This window comes from Poecilia formosa, unplaced genomic scaffold, assembly GCF_000485575.1.
Source record: "Poecilia formosa unplaced genomic scaffold, Poecilia_formosa-5.1.2 Scaffold236, whole genome shotgun sequence".
Lineage (NCBI taxonomy): Eukaryota > Metazoa > Chordata > Actinopteri > Cyprinodontiformes > Poeciliidae > Poecilia > Poecilia formosa.
Window position 1 is genome coordinate 744,216 of NW_006800175.1, and position 16,352 is coordinate 760,567.

The 16,352-nt window shown below is 40.9% G+C and overlaps 1 protein-coding gene across 3 annotated transcripts; it reads left to right on the forward strand.

The window, feature by feature from the left end:
* The first annotated feature begins 1,156 nt into the window (after positions 1–1,156).
* Positions 1,157–16,020, forward strand: LOC103149794 (titin-like). 3 transcript variants are annotated; one of them, XM_007569112.2, is made up of 10 exons: positions 1,157–1,254; positions 3,558–12,885; positions 12,977–13,076; positions 13,185–13,287; positions 13,771–13,834; positions 13,935–14,066; positions 14,319–14,408; positions 14,516–14,659; positions 14,748–14,932; positions 15,234–16,020. In XM_007569112.2, the coding sequence occupies exons 2-10, from the start codon at positions 3,559–3,561 to the stop codon at positions 15,400–15,402; spliced, it is 10,314 nt and encodes a 3,437-aa protein (XP_007569174.1). In that variant the 5' UTR covers positions 1,157–1,254; position 3,558; the 3' UTR covers positions 15,403–16,020. The 3 variants fall into 3 exon arrangements, with proteins under 3 accessions (XP_007569174.1, XP_007569173.1, XP_007569175.1); XM_007569111.2 differs by having other exon boundaries at positions 1,168–1,267; XM_007569113.2 differs by having other exon boundaries at positions 1,212–1,302.
* Positions 16,021–16,352: the final 332 nt, after the last annotated feature.

Genomic DNA, 16,352 nt, shown 5'->3' on the forward strand with positions numbered 1-16,352 from the left:
GGAATAAGTATGGATAGATATTGAACCTGCAGAAACCAAACTGCAAGAAAGAGGGATGGAAAACAATACCTTACAAATATTAGGGTTGTGAAAATTATGGTGGTAATTTTCACAAGCAACCGGAATTTAATTTCATTCAAAAATTTAAACCCGTATTGGGTGTCAAACCATCCAAGCTTCTTTGAAAAGTCATAATAGTGCACACAAAGGGTCTCTAGATGAATACTGTGTTATTCAATTTCTCTACTTCTTCCTTCATGATTGAAATGGTCCTGATTTTCCCAAAATTTTCAATCAGAGCCTTCATGTTCACTTTCAAGATGAAATAATTGTTCTGACACCATGTCATGAAGTTGTCACCTGTTCTGTGCTCATCTTGTTAGTCATACAAACCTCTTGGTTTGTATGACTAACCAAGTCATACAAACCACCTATCCATGTGGGCAAGTTGCCCACATGGATAGGTAGCAGCAGGAAGCTGGAATTGAACCCACAACATTTGGATTGCATTAAATCTTACATTATTGGAAAGCCTGTTCATTCACTGCTGTTTAGCCATAGTGTACCTTCACCTCATTTCTGTAGTTTGTCTTATTGTTCACAAGGCCCCCGAAGTTGTATTCTCTTTAAGTTTGATATAGAGGTTGCTGCTGTTTTGCGGCGTGAACATCCTCTGAACACCTACAGGTTGCCCTTCTCAACTTCTATCTTTTAAGATTGGCTCCAGAAATGAAATACCTTGTTTTTACAGTGAAAGAAAAGCCATTTTCCAATACTATACTTCTCATGGGCACATATTTCTCAATGTTCTAAGATTTATTGCTATAAAGAAATAATGAATCAAACTTATTTTCTTTCATTGTGTGAAAGGGTTTTCATTAAATTTTTTTTGTGATGACGTTTTGGAATAGCTTTATTTTTTTCAGCTCTTTTTTTTTTTTTTTTTTTTTCATTAAATTTTTTTTGTGATGACGTTTTGGAATAGCTTTATTTTTTTCAGCTCTTACACAGTTGTAATTTTGCTTCTTTTAAAAGATAGACTTGACTCAATTTGTGCAAATCTTTCTTTTAACGCCACATTACCGAATAAATATTAAAACGGAGCTGGTTTGTTTTCTCCAAGAATCCTGAGATTTGGAGCGCGAGCAGGCAGAGAGTGTTACGTCACATCCGCCGACTCTCTCCGGAAGTACAGTTAATTTTTATTCACAGGGAGAGAAAAAAACAGCTGTTGTTGAGAAAGAAAACATCAAAGTGAGTTTATCGGGTACGTGTGGTGGTTTTGCCTTGTTGGTGAGCTCGGTAAGCCTCAGTGGGAGCTGTGCTCAGTGTGTGGAGCTGCTGTTTTGTTCTAGTCTCGCTGCGCTCATTTTTCTGCGAGTTGGCAGCAGCTAGCTTTAGCTTCTAGCTATCCATCAGCTAACTGACCATTTCTGACTGCCTGCTCTGCTCTCACTGACAACTGCCTCCCTCCTCCGTTAGATTATCCCTTAGAGCATTTGTTAAAATGGGTAATATGTAGATTGTACGTCGTGTTACTTGCTAAGCAGTTACTTTAATTCCAATTTACCTGTTTGTGTCCACCATTAGCCTGCCTTGTTGCATGCATGATAAACATCAGCTGCAGATCTATGGTCTATTGCATGTTTGGCAATGAGTTTTTGCATGTTTATGTGTTTTTTTTAGCAGAAATTAAATTTAAAATGTAAAGAAACGAATAATTCAAAGTCGGTTTTTATCAATAACTGTAAGAGCAAGATGTATTAAGTAAACTGCTTGGAAAATAGTGTTTGCACGCTTATAGAAGTCCTTGTTTATCTTCTTTTTAAAATCTCAATTAAATGATGTATAATAGATTGTATTATCAGACAAAAATGACTAGTGAGTAAAAGACAGTTTTCAAATAATGATTCCATTTACTGAGGAAGAAAAGCTCATGTGCAAAAGAGTAGTGAATTCTTAACCCTATTAACTCTATTGGCAGGGTTATATTACTATAAGAATAGAGTATCTCTTCCACAGCAGCTAATCATATTTGAATCCAGACTTTGACTAGGCCATTCCAAAACCTCCATTTATATATATATTTTTATTTCTTATTTCAAATCTTTCCACTTGCTGGTGTGCTTTGGTTCATTGCTGTTTTGCATAAACACAATGTTCTCAAGCTTAAGGTTCTCAAGATGATGGCTGGACATTCTCCTGAGTATTTTTTTGGTTTAGTAGAAGTGATTAAATCAGTTATGACTAGCCATCCAGGTGTTGTAGAATATGGATGTGGTGAAAGCATTTTTAGCCAGATATAATTTGACTCTTTATACTCTTTGGTCAGCAGTGGATTTTACCTCAGAATCTTCCCACATGCCAGTTTTGCCCTGTCTATATTTTTATTGTTGACTCATGAACATTTACCTTAACTGAGATACGTGAGATCTGCAGTGCTTCAGATGTTGTTCTGGGTTATTTTCTAACCTCTTGAATGAGTCGTTGATGCCTGCTGCTATTGTTTAAAGAACAGTATTATTTAAAGAACAGTCAAGAAACAGTTATTATGGGGTTTGGATTGTTGTCCTTTTTGACCACCTCCTATTGTCCATGTTTTAGTGTTTGGAAATGAACTACTGTTGCTGGAGGTGAAGCAGTTTCACATCATGATACAGCCGTTACCATGTTTGACAATAGCTAGTGCTACTGTGTGCTTATGTTAAAAAGTCTTGCTTTGAGACCTTTGAGACAAAAAATACTTCTTTTCATTGTGGTAAAAATGTCTTTGTGTGGTCTCAATTCACAGTTTAAAAATAGTTCAAATTTGACTCTCCAGCTGATGCAGATTAACACGTTTTTATGACAAGATTTTCATTGATAAGTTTACGTATCCATAGTTGTAAACTTTTTATTTTATTAGTAGTTTTTTGTTATAATTGTAATTCTATAGTAAGTAGAGATAGACATCTAACACCTTTTTATTCAGATCAGATTTTGCACATCTGTTTGTTTAACTTGGCTTAACACAGTAGGGTTTGTAGAAGAAGTCTCATTTTTGTTGTTGAGACCAACAAAATATAAAACATTTGAACCAAAAAGGATAGAAATCTGTACATCTTTCTTTTATTGAAGTAAATGTCTGAGACCCTTTTTGGACCCCAGTAGTTATTTTTGTTACATATACCATGTTTAATTTATTACCATGCAGCTAAAAACATGGTGATTTTGGCCCACTGTTCAAAAAGTTTTGGCAGCACTGCCAGCATTTTATTTTATCTAATTGTAAAAGTTCTATACAGGAGGTTCAAACTTAACAAAGCAGGGTGTTCTAAATTGATGCTATCAAAACTCATTGATTAAGAAGGCTAAAATTAAGCTGAAAATGAACGGGCTGTGATTAAAAGTCAGCACAATCCCAGGAATCAAAGCAAAGATGAATTTACCTCTACCATGGTTAAATATCCAGCTAGAATGATATGAGCAGATGATTAATGACATTGATTCTCATTTGCGGCTGTTTTTAATTTCCAACACTGTAGTCCAAGCCTCATTGTGCTTTTCTATTTCTACAGAATGCCTGCCTCAAAGAGAGAATCGTCACCGCCTGAATCTCTGCCCAAGATGAGGAAGGTGGAAGAGGATGGAGATGATTTACAATCCAAAACTGAACCAACTAGCAAATCTCCCAACACAGGAACCCAACAAGCTAAGAAAAAAAGATCTTCTATGGAAGATGAAAATAATTCATTAACACAGAGTTCTCCTTCAAATGATTCCAGTCCAACCCCCTCAGACCCACCTCTTAAAAAAGCCAAGCTTCAAACAGCCACAAGTGCCTCATGTGGAGAAACTCCCTCACTGCAAGCTAACTCCAAAGGTTCCCTGAAGCGGACTGCCTCAGCAGAATCTGATGAGGAGCTGAGCAGCGACACGTGTAAGGTGGACTTGTTCAGAGAGCGGGATGATGAAGACAAGGCCCGCTGCATCAAAAAATATTCCAACAAAGTCAAAGCTAAACGCAAAGCAGAGGAGGGTACGTCTGATCCACCGGACACGAGTCACGATTCGTCACCTGCATCATCCGATTCTGTACAGATCGAGCACAACTATGGTAGAAACTCGGATTCAACATCTTCTCAAAGCTTATCAGATACTGATCAGCAAGAAACTTCAGTTGATGCATCGAATCTGATGTTGTCTGAAACAGGAACGGTTGACTCTACAGCTGAAGAAATACAACTTTTGGAGTTTGAAAACCAAGAAAACAAAACATCTTCAAGAGAAAATGTACTTTTTTCCTCTTCTCAGGGTGAGGAAACGATAGATAAAGTTGGGTCCACTGAAATCCTAAAGGGCATAGATAATGAAACACTATCAACGTCAGAGGAAACACTATGTTCAGTTCCCGAAGATGTGAATACTAGCTGTGGAGGTGAAGGTCGCTCTCCATTGAGCCATCAGTCTCCTGAAGAAAATCAGTGCAATCTAATATGTGAAACCACAAGGGAAGAGCAGAAGGAACCTGAAACAAGAGGAGGCCTGAGTTTTGGAAAGATACACAAAGTGTCATTGGACGAAACAAATTCCCCTCCAGTGATGGAAAACTGTAAACAAGAAACCCAGGCTGAGAGAACAGTAACAAAAGCAGAGCCCTTAACACCTTTGAAAGAAGAGTCAAATCCTGAAGAGAGACACCATACGGCTCTGGGAACAGACGGTGACTTGTGTGAGGATTTGAACAAAACACACAAAAACTCTGAGGAAAGACTTAAAGAAAGCAGCAGAAAAAGGGTTGACTCACAGCCTCCTTATACTGGTGCCAGCTCTGATCTTCCTGCAGATGAACAGAATCATAGTTTGATTCGTGACACTCAGTCTTATTCTCGGGAGATTTACGATAAAAATCAAACAGCTGACCTTTCTGAAGATATCATCCTTCCACTGAATCACATAAACGTGACCAAAGTAGAATCTTCAAACGTAGACAAAGAGACTGTTACGATCATTCAATCTGCTGCTGTACCAAAGAGTCAAGATAAAGAGGATTTACTGGCTTCACATCCAAGTGTTATGGTCGATTTACAAATCTGGGAATCTACTGCCAACCCATCCACAGATTTTCAAAAGCAGGAAAATGTTGGAATCATGGCAAGCAAAGAGACTGTGAGCGAAGCAGAGAAACAAAATATAACAAAAATACAGATAGGAATTACATCAGAGATCATAAATCCCAGTACTCCAGTGGAAATGCAAAAGCAGGAATTCCATGAGGACAGGGAACCTCCTACAGTTTTATCTACACAGAGCCGTGATCATGTTACAATCGATAAATGTGAAAAGATTAATACTGTTGAATGCTCTGGAAAATTTCAGGGTCAAAGTGGGATGGAAACACAGCCTGTTGCAGCGTTTAAGGTTTTAGAGCATGAACCGGAAATACAAATGCAGGAGAACCAAGTCAGTGAATCTACCACTGTAGAAAAAGATCCAAAGTCTCCAGAATGTTTTGCTACAACGGGTGAAACTCTAACAGAAGTGGACATGCAGACCTCCAATATATCCAACGAGATGAAACAGCTGGTCAGTGAATGCACCACTGGCATATCTGATAAAGCTCACAAAGATCTGGAGAGTGCAAATAATGCTACTGAGACTCACAAGGAAGTAAACAAAGAAAATAAGGTCATGTCAGAGGCCGTGTCAAATATTGCTTCTATAGAAGAAACCGAAATCCAGCGGTCTAATGAACCCAGTGATAGACCTAACACAGCAAATAAAGGTCTGGAGAATGCAAATGGCTCTTCTCAGAGTCAAATAAATGTTGAAGAAGCTGCAGACTCCAAGGATGAGGCCTGTAATATTGCAAAAGTCGAAGAAATGCAAAGCCAGTTGTTCACTGAACCCATAACTGAGGTACCTGAAGAAGTTTGCAGAGGTCAGGATGGTTCCTGTATTGCTCAGGCTCAAATCACCATTAATGACCTGTCTGCAGCAACATCTGAGGAGGTCTCAAGTATTACTCTTATAGAAGAAATGCAAACACAGGCAATCGGGGAATCTACTACAGAGATACCTGAAGAAATTCAAAAAGATCCAGTTAGTCTAAAGTTGGCCTTTCAGACTCAAATCCATGTCACACCTGAGGAAGTTTCAAACACTGCATCTATTCAAGAAATGCAAAACCAGATGGTCAGTGAACCTAGCATTAGTGACAAAGCTCATGAAAATCAGGAAAATACTGGGATCACTGTAAATGCTGCTGCTGCTGAGAGTCAAGGAGAAGAAAATTCAGATGTTGTAGCTATTTCCATTACTCAGATGGTAACACCAACAGACATTTCCAGTGTTGCACGGACTCCAATTGAAGTTGATGTTGCATCAGAAGATCTTTGTAACATGGCACCTGTAGAAGAAATCCAAACCCAAGCGGTTGGTAAACCCATGATTGACATATCCAGTGAATGTCAGCTAGAAACTGCGGGAGAGACTGTTTCTTTATCACCAGAAGTGTTGCAAAGCCAACCGGTAAATGAACATGTTATTGACACGGGCAACGAGGTGCAGGAAGATCCAGAGCATGCAAGTTCTGCTCCTCAGACTCCAATTGAAATTGATGTCACAGAAGGGCTTTCGAACATGGCACCTGCAGAAGAAATGCAAACTGAGATCGTTAGTAAATCCCCCTTTGATGTATCTGATGAACATCTGGAAAATGCACATTCTAGAAGCAGTGAAGATGTTGCATGCATTTCTGCTGAGACTCAATTAGAAGCTGCCTCATCACCAGAGGGTTTGCAACAGCAACTGATGAGTGAATCTACCACTGACATCTGCAGCAAGGTGCAGGAACATCTGGAAGTTACAAGCTTTGCTTCTCCGACTCTAATTGAAGTGAATAAATCTGAGAATGTCTCTAACATTGCACCTGTAGAAGGAATGCAAACCCAGATGGTCAGTAAGTGCACTATTGAAATACAGAATGAAGCTCTTACAAATCTGGAAAATGCTAATTCTACAACCAGGGACGATGTATGCGTTTCTGTTGTTGGTCAAAAACAAGCTGATGGCGGAATTATAGGCACATCGGTGGAGGTCTCTGTAACTGCATCTGTAGGAGAAATGCAAACTCAGTTGGTCATTGAATCTACCAATGACATACCTGATGATTACCAGAGGAATAGTGTTCAATGTGTTCATGTTGATCAGAGTGGACTGCAAGCTGACGGAGAAATTCCTGCCACATCACAGATGCAATCCAACGATCCTCCAATAGATGACACGCAAACCCAGCTAGTCAGTGAACCTAACATACCCAACAAAACACAGAAAGACCTGGAGAAAGAAACCTGTGCAACTTGGACTCCAACAGAAGTTGTTGCAGAGGCTGTAGACATGCAAACACAGCTGGTCATTGACCCTACCACTGACATACCAAAGGAAGTACAGATAGATTTTGAAAATGCAAATTCTGTAGCTCAGACTCAAGTAGAAGTTGGTCCCACATTAAAATTCTCAACTGTTGGATCTTTTGAGAAAATGCAAACCCATCTTGTCAGCGAACCCAATGTTGGCACACCAGATAAAGGTCATGACATTCATAAAACTTCAAGTCACCAGAGCAGCTTAGATATTACATGTGCTCCTGATGCTGCTCAGAGTCAAGTAGAACCTGATAAAGAAGTTGTAGCCACACCCCAGGAGGTCTCTAACTTTCCTCCAATGGAAGAAATGGAAGCACAAACCGTTATTGAACCTATTACTGAGATACCCAGCGATGCACAGAAGAATACAAATGGTGCTGCTCTTCTGGTAGTGGCTGCAGGCTCACCCAAGGAGGTCTGTAACATTGCCCATACAGAAGAAATGCAAAGCCCAAATGTCAGTGAGCCTAATCCAGACATATCAGCTGAGCCTCTAGTTGAAAACTACAACAAGGTGAATGTGGAAATTGTGACTGTAACACAGTTAAAAATGGAAGTGGACACAGCAGTAACAAAAGGGAGTCCAGTTTCACCCTCTTCACTGCATAGAAATAAAAATCAAACAGAACTTGACATGGAGACATCAGAGAAGAGTTTCAACATTGGTTCTGTGGTTGAAGCACATAGGCAGGAAAATTTCAATGTAAGTGAACAAACAGCAGGAGATAACTTTGATGAAGTTCATGATGATCTGATGATAGACAACAAAAGTGTGAACAAAACCAGCTGTAAAGAATGTGTGACTGTAGAAGATAATCCAATACAATCTGAAATGCAATACACATCAGTATCAGAGGATTTTACAGCCACATCATTAATGGAAATGCAGAAAGAGGAAAGTCGAGATGAAACTGACGTTTTGAGTGCAAACTATCCAACTGTGGAAATGCAAAACCAAATGAGTCAGGATGTTGAGAAAAATGGAGATTCTATGACTGTAACTGTTGCAGAGAATAAAATGGAAACTCACTCTGACTCTGAAGTAAAGAGCTTTGCTTCATATTCTACTACTGAAACACAAATCCACCAGATCTTTGATGGAACTCAGTCTGCAAGTGACACAAATGAGGGCACTGAAGAAGAGACCAAGGCAGTGGAAGAATTTGTTGGCGTAGGTGAGAATAAAATCGAAGTGATTAGGATACAGCCTGTTGAGGAAATTTCTCAACCAACAATGGTGGTAGAAACAAAATCTCAGAAGAGCCTTGATGCAAGTCAACCTACTGAAGACTCAAACATGAGCATTGAAAATGAGAAAGAGACTTTCAAAGAACCCCTTGTTATTGCTGGGAATCTAATCGAAATAGAAATGCAAACACCCAAGCCTCTGGAGGAGATTTCTCAACCAACGGCTAACATGCTAACACAAAAAGCTCAACAGGACCTCACATTCTCTTTTTCACCAGCTCCTCCTGAAACACACGACCAGGTGAGCATTAAAGTAGCCGAGCCTGTAAGAGAGGCTAAAGCTGTCGAAAAATGCACTGGTATTTTTGAGAACACAATGGAAATACAAGCAGTACCTCTTGAAGCGATTTCTCAACAAACATCTCAAAGACAAACTGACGCCCAGAACAGTCTTGTGAAGGAGACTGTAAGAAATATATCTAAAAAGTCCCCAGAAAGTTTTCCCATGATGGAGAGTGATGAAAATGAAAATCAGATTTCTGAAGAATGTGTCACTGTTGCCAAGAGTCCAAATGAAATGAAAATTCAAACAACAACAATAATAATGCAGGAAATCTGTCATGGAAATGATAAAGAGGATGTCAGAGAATGCCTTAGAAGTTCTGATCTTTCAGAAGAGGTAGAAATGCAGAGAACAGAGGGATCGGATATTTCCCAACCAACATTTACAGAACAAAAACATAACCAGAGAGGTCAGGAGGTTACTGAACTCACGGCAGACACCCAAATTTCAGCTTCATTGCTACAACCTGAAACACAGATACAGAGACTTGATCTTTGTATGGAAAATGTTAACCAGGCTGACAGAAAAAGTCAGAGTATTACAAAAGAAATGGAAATAAAGAAATCAGAGTTGCCTGAAGGGATCTCTCACCCGTCATTTATGGAAGAAATCCAAAGTCAGAGAGATGAGGTCAGTGAACTCCCAGCAGACCCTCAAGCAGAAAAAGACTCCCCCCCTGCTGGGACAGCATTAAACTTTATCTCTGTTAACGCTCAAGTTGTCAGACATTCTGTAACAGACATAAATGCATCAGAAACACCTACTGAGATTTATTTTGAGAAATCTGTTGTTCACCATCAACAGCAAAGAGGCAAGGAGGTTGCTGAAGAGTATGGAAATGAAAACGAGGTCACCTCTTTACGTGAGAATGTTCTGGAGACTGAAACTAAAATGGAAACGTCTGCAGAGATGGACAAGATTTCTTCTCTCGAAACTGCAGCAGAACACCACAACCATCTGGCAAAAGAAATCAACGAACACAGCACACACATATCAGACAAAGAACCACTTCCTGTTCCTAACTTTGAAGTTACCAGGAAGACAGAGCCTGTTGCTGAGGATATAAGAACAACAACCTCATTAGAAGACAACATAAGAAGACAACTAATTGATGAAATCAGTGTTGACAGGCCTGTTGGTAATCTTCAAGAAGCTGATGGGAGCAAAGTAGTTGAGTTGGTTTGTACCCAACAAGATGAGTATGGTGGTGTTCAGGCATCAGAAGATGAGATTAGGACAGCTAATGAAACAGAGGTCCATTTTGATGAAAACCAGGTAGTTTACGAACCGATTAGTAGTCCAGAGAGCAACAGTGGTGGTGAAATTTATACAAAAATTGAGCTGGGTGGTAGCATTTCTGTTCTGGACATACAGAACACAGAAATCCCCCTCACTGTGGGTGATGGAGCAAACTTTTCAGTCAGTGATGTCAAATTAGGAATTGCTCACCCTCAGCAAGAGGACAAAGAAGAAATTACTGTTCCAAACAGCCAGGGTTTGGAGGAAATGGAGGTTCAAACTTCCGGGGAGGTACAAGGTCCCACACATGCCCAGTTGGAGCAGAGTAACACAACAGCAAACATTTTAAGCGTTGACATCAGTGCTACAGATGGCCAGTCAGATGACGCTGCAGAAAAAAGTGAAAGAAGTGCCATTCCAGAGTGCACTGGTGCAGTAGAGTTTCCCAAGCAGGTACAAGAAAATGCTACACTTCAGGACACTCAAACCCACAGTGAAGTCGAAATAACAGATGGTGCATCTGAAGAGTATGTGATCCTGGAACCAGTTTTGGAGAGTGAAATTCACATGGATATCTTGACTCGGGCTGCAGCTGAATCGGGATTGTCAAACCCTCCCTTGGATGGCGGATTGCTGGGTGAAGAGCCAAATCAAAGTATTTTAAATGGCTCCCAGAAGATGGGGATACATGAAGCAACTGACAAGGTTAAAGATGCTTCTGAAGCCAGCACAGAGGAAGTTTTACCTCTCGATGTTCCTCACAGTGCTCAAAATTCCGAAGACCATACCACTACTGATAGTGTGGATGCAGAAATGTCAAACGCTGATACTCAGCCCTCAACTGAAGATGGTAATATAGCAATAATGGAGAATGCTGACCGTAACTTGGAGCTACAAGAAGTACAGATTCTCCAGGATATTGAGATTGGTCGAGAGATTGTTGTGGCAGAGGAGGATGAGGAAGACGATGATATTAAAATAATAAAGCCATCCAAACCAACTTCTGAAGACCCTCCAAACTCCGAAGAGAAGGTAGTAAATAAAAATAAAGACGTAATTAGCAGTACTTTGAAGGAAAAAACTGAAGATGATAAAAAGGTACCAGAGGTGGAAAAACCTAAGAAACAAGAAATGAATACACAAGCAAGAACCAAAGCTCGTCTTGCAGCATTGGCCGAACAAAAGGCTGCAGAGTCAAAGAGAGCGGCACAACGACAGCAACTCAACCTCTTAGCGCTCTGTCAAGAAATTGCAGAGGACATTGCCACTGACAGCATGTTGTTGAAGAGGATAGAGGAAGAAAAACAAGCAGCAGTAGCAGCAGTAGCAGCAGCTGCCAAAGCTGAAGCCAGCAAGAGGGAACAACCAGCAGTTACCACACAAGATGCTGAGCCGGATAATGTTGCAAGCCCTGCTGGACCAGAAGGGAACTCCACTTCGTTGGCCCCTGCTCTTGAGTCGTCTGCTGTCCAACCCACTACTGCAGATTCGGCTGAACCCAAACCAGCCGCAGAGCCTCAGAAAAGACGTTTCTTTATATCGCAGATTTCAGTGCCACTGAAAGCCCATGAAAAGAAGAAGCTGACCCGATATCAGAGACTCAGGCAGGTTGAGCTGCAAAGGGAGAAAATGTCTTGGGCACGTGTGAAGAAACTAAAATCTGATCAAGCAAATCAGATGTTTTCAGACATTGACTGGCAAGCGCCTTTTTCTGGCAGTTTTTTAATGAGTCCCATAACTACTCCTCCTCCACCAGCAACGAGTCCATCAACAACATCCCCTGCAAGCCCTGCCCCTGCCAATAAACCTGCTCCACCACAACCAGAGTCCCCTAAGGCTGAGCCAGCTGCAACGGAACCGACTAAAACAGAAAATTCTCAAACTCAGCCCCCTAAACCAGAAACTACCAGAACTGAGCTTTCTAAGAAAGAAACAGCCAAAGTTCAGCCAGTAAAAGCTGAAACTACCAAACCGGAACCGCCTGTTGTTGAGGTTCGTAGAAGCACGAGGCAAAGCAGGGCTCAGGCATCACAACCTGCTGCAGCCGCTCCAGGGCCTGCTCCGAAAGTGACCCGGTCTGCAGCCAAGAGGACTCTGCCAGCAGTTCCTCCTCCTATGCCCAACGGACTTAAAGCTCAAAAACTGAAGCCTGTAGAGTACACGCCGTACAAACCCAGACCCAAGTACTCCCCAGATGACTTTGAATTGGATGATGACGACATGTTGCTAGTTGCTCCAAAAAAGCCAAATCTACCCACACAACCGCCTCGCCCCGCCATCCCTGCTCAGCGTCCCGCACCTTCATTAAAACCAACTGGTTCACCACAACTACCTAACCAGGCAAAACTGAAAGTTCAGAGCACACCTGGACAGATTTCAGCTCAGTCAAAGTCCACCACTGCAGCTCAGCCTCAGATAAAGCCAACACAAATCAAGCCTACCATTCCAACCCCTCAGTCAAAGCCCACATCTGCAGCTTCTTCAAAACCAATTTCTTCTAAACCCAACTTGGCTCCAGTTCAACCCAAGCCCGCCACTACTACCCCTCCTTTGTCAAAAACAACTGGTGTAAATGTAACACTGCCGAAGCAGCCAGCTCCAACAGAAGATAAGCCACCTCAATCAAAACCTTCAGTGACTGAAGCTATTGTAGCTTCAGTACCTCAGAAACCTGAAAATCCCCCATCCCAGGAGAATAAGAAACCCAAGGTAATTCCAGATTGATTTTTTTTTTTTTTTTAAGTATTAGCACCAGCATTATGAACGTGCTATGAACGACGCTTTTCTTTTTTGTACACAGGGTACATCTGGTTCGTCTTCACCAGCTTCTGCCTCTTCCCTTACACCTGAGGACAGTACAAACATCTCTGACACAACAAAGTGTGAAGAAATATCTGCTGGTTCGTTGTTTCTGTTGTCGTCTCAATTCAATGCAGGACAAATCTGCTACTTTTGCTTTCAGCCTTCTAAACTTCTCTGTCTTAACATGAACCATGTTTCCATTTTAGAATCCATTTCTTGTCCAGCAGTTACTACGGCTGTTCTGTCTCCAGGGAGTAACACAGATTTAGCTTTGACAGAGGAGAAGACATCAGAGAAGCCCTACCAGCAGTAAGAAGATTCATTTTGGTTGTTCACTGTCTAGCGCTCCTCCTCCCCTCTGCCACATACTCTCTGTTTGTCCAGTGTACCCCATCTATTCATCTTTTTGTTCATATGTCCATAACCCATTTATTTGTTCGTCCATCCGTTTTGTTTACCCATACTATGTTCTTCCATCCGTCCGTCCGTTTGACCATTATCCTAGTTTTCCATCCCATCATCTCTCTTACTGTCTGTCCATCCAGCCGTCCATTTCTTCATCCAATATTCCATCCATCTCTCCATCTGTTTGTCCAATTTTCCTTAGTCTATTCACCCATCCCTTAGCCTGTCCATCTGTTTGTCCAACCAACCATCCATCCATCCATCTGTTTCCAGACTCCATAATTAAAACTTGACTTCCTTAGAAATATGTTAATGCATGAAAAAATTGCTAAAAAGCTCTGGGATCTGACTTAGAAGAAAAATTCCTGATGTGTGTCTGTTTTACAGCGGAGAAGAAAAGCCACAAGAAGCAGCGACTCATCAAGAGGTCGACAAAGATGGCACTCAGACGGTAAAAAACTTCGCTCTCATCCTTTTACCAAAGATCTTGAATAGATTAAACAGGACAGCTGATGCATGTTTTGTAAAAACTGTCATCTTTTGTCTGCCAGGATGCGGGACAGAAACATTTTGGGCCAGACGCCTGCAGTGTGTGTGGGATGCTCTACTCTGCTGCCAACCCTGAGGATGAATCTCAACATTTACTGTTTCACAATCAATTCGTCAGTGCTGTCAAATACGTGGTGAGACCAGTTTGCATTCACACAAACCATATGCCGAGAATCTCTTTGTCACATTCATTTTCATCTGTTCAGCTCATATCTTGTGCTTGGTTGAGCTAAACAGGCACAAGATCTGAGCTTGTGCCTGTCCTTAAACCAGAGTTTCCTTAAACTTTTGACCCGTTTAAGGACACTCCGATTATTGTGATTGATATGGATAATCTCAGAGAAGACATCATTTTCTTTTAACCGTTTAATATATGTTGTTTTCAGGGATGGAAAAAAGAGAGAATCATGGCAGAATATCCTGATGGCAAGATCATTCTCGTCCTCCCTGATGATCCCAAATATGCCCTGAAAAAGGTCTGTTTCAAGTGTCGGGCCATTGCCTTCATGAACAATGCAGAAGTGAAATCCCTTGTGTGTCATTTTGGACCTGCTGTAGCTTGATAATTAATTGCCCATCTCAGGTGGAGGAGATCCGGGAGATGGTGGACAATGACCTCGGCTTCCAACAGGTGGAGACAAAGTGTCCCTCTCAGACCAAAACTTTCCTCTTCATCTCTATTGATAAGAAAGTGGCTGGATGTCTCATAGCAGAGCACATCCAAGAGGTACGAGACTGCAGGCTCTTAAATCTGTGCATAACCGTTTTGTCCTTGAGCCTTTTGAAAATCAAGATCTTCTCATATCTACTCAAAGGGTTTCAGAGTGATCGAGGAGGCTCCTCCTGAGGGCTCAGAGGGGGAGAAGGTGATGTTTGAACGGCAGAGAGCTTGGTGCTGCTCCACTACGCCGGAGCCGGCCATCTGCGGCATCAGTCGCATCTGGGTGGTCGGCGTGATGCGGCGCCGGGCCATCGCCACACGCTTAATTGAGTGCCTAAGGTTGGTGTTGGGATTCATACTCAACATTTTCACATTTTACGAGCAAGTCCATTGGGATTTTAAACTAAACTATGAAGTAGAAAATCTATAAGTGTGGTTTGTATGTATATATGTTTCTTCTTTTCTCTGATGCCCCTAAATAAAATTCACTGCAACGCTTCGCACTTTGGTTGAAAATTGATAACCATGTATAATCTTTCTAAAATTGTTTTCCAACATTTCCTGGTCTAACACAAAAGAATGCATTTTACAAACAAAACGTATGTTTTACATAATTAAAGTTGCTTTTCTTTTTACACAGGAACAACTTTATTTACGGTTCCTACCTGAGCAAAGACGAGATCGCGTTCTCAGACCCCACGCCCGATGGAAAACTCTTTGCCACCCATTACTTTGGCACATCTCAGTTTTTAGTTTATAACTTTGTGAGCGGGACCCGCTCGATCCAGCCCAAAACTGACTCGGTATGACGGCCCGATGGAGGAGGCGACGATGGATTCAAACATGAAGTCTTCACAGCATGACACAAATTACTCCCAAGAAGTTGGTGACTGGACTAAAACTCAGGATGACAACTTTAACTCTTCCGGGCATAGTATTTAAAAAAAAAAAAAAGAAAAAAAAATCTATTTTCTTTAGATTCTTTTTAAGCAAACGGTTGGTTTTGTTAGAATACACATGCATGAAATGAGAGCAATAGACTTTAAAGAGCATATCATTTCTGTGTTCAGCAAATTGAAACATCTTTTAAAGCTGAGTGAAGACGAGTCAGGATCTCCTGGATGGTGAAGCTGCCATTGTCTCCAGTTTATGGGTGTGAATTGTAGTTTGGAGCATTCGTCATGTGTTCCTGTATAAACCGAGCCATATGCTGTCCACGTTTTAGCTTTTTGCTGTCTTATTGTTGTTTTTAAGTTTCACCAATATTCTCTTTATTTTAAATTTGCTTTGTTGATGATTGTTAATTGTGTTTTATTTACCTCTTGACCACATATCCCCTCCCATCCGGCATACGGATTTTTGTTAAGTTAGTGTAGAGAATCATCCTTATTCTTTAGCAACAAATTAAAATTTATATCAAATCATGTAGATTTATGCGTACTACTACGAGATTTATAACGGAAGATGAGAAAGATCTTAAACCTGTGTTTGTTTTTGTTTTTGATATTAAGGTCCAGTCTTCACATGAGGGTTTAGATCACACTCCGATTAACAGCATCATCTCTTAATTTCTTCATCGTTAAAGCGGTCGCCTTTTAGAGAGACATTTTGTGTAAGAAAAACAAGAAGAAATTGATTTATATAAACCTCTTATGTAAATATTTATTTAAATAAACCATGTAAAATATTTGTTGATGCCGTCTAGTAATTATTTTTGTTTTAATGTAGGAAAAGTAGCACTTAATGTACACAGATGTAG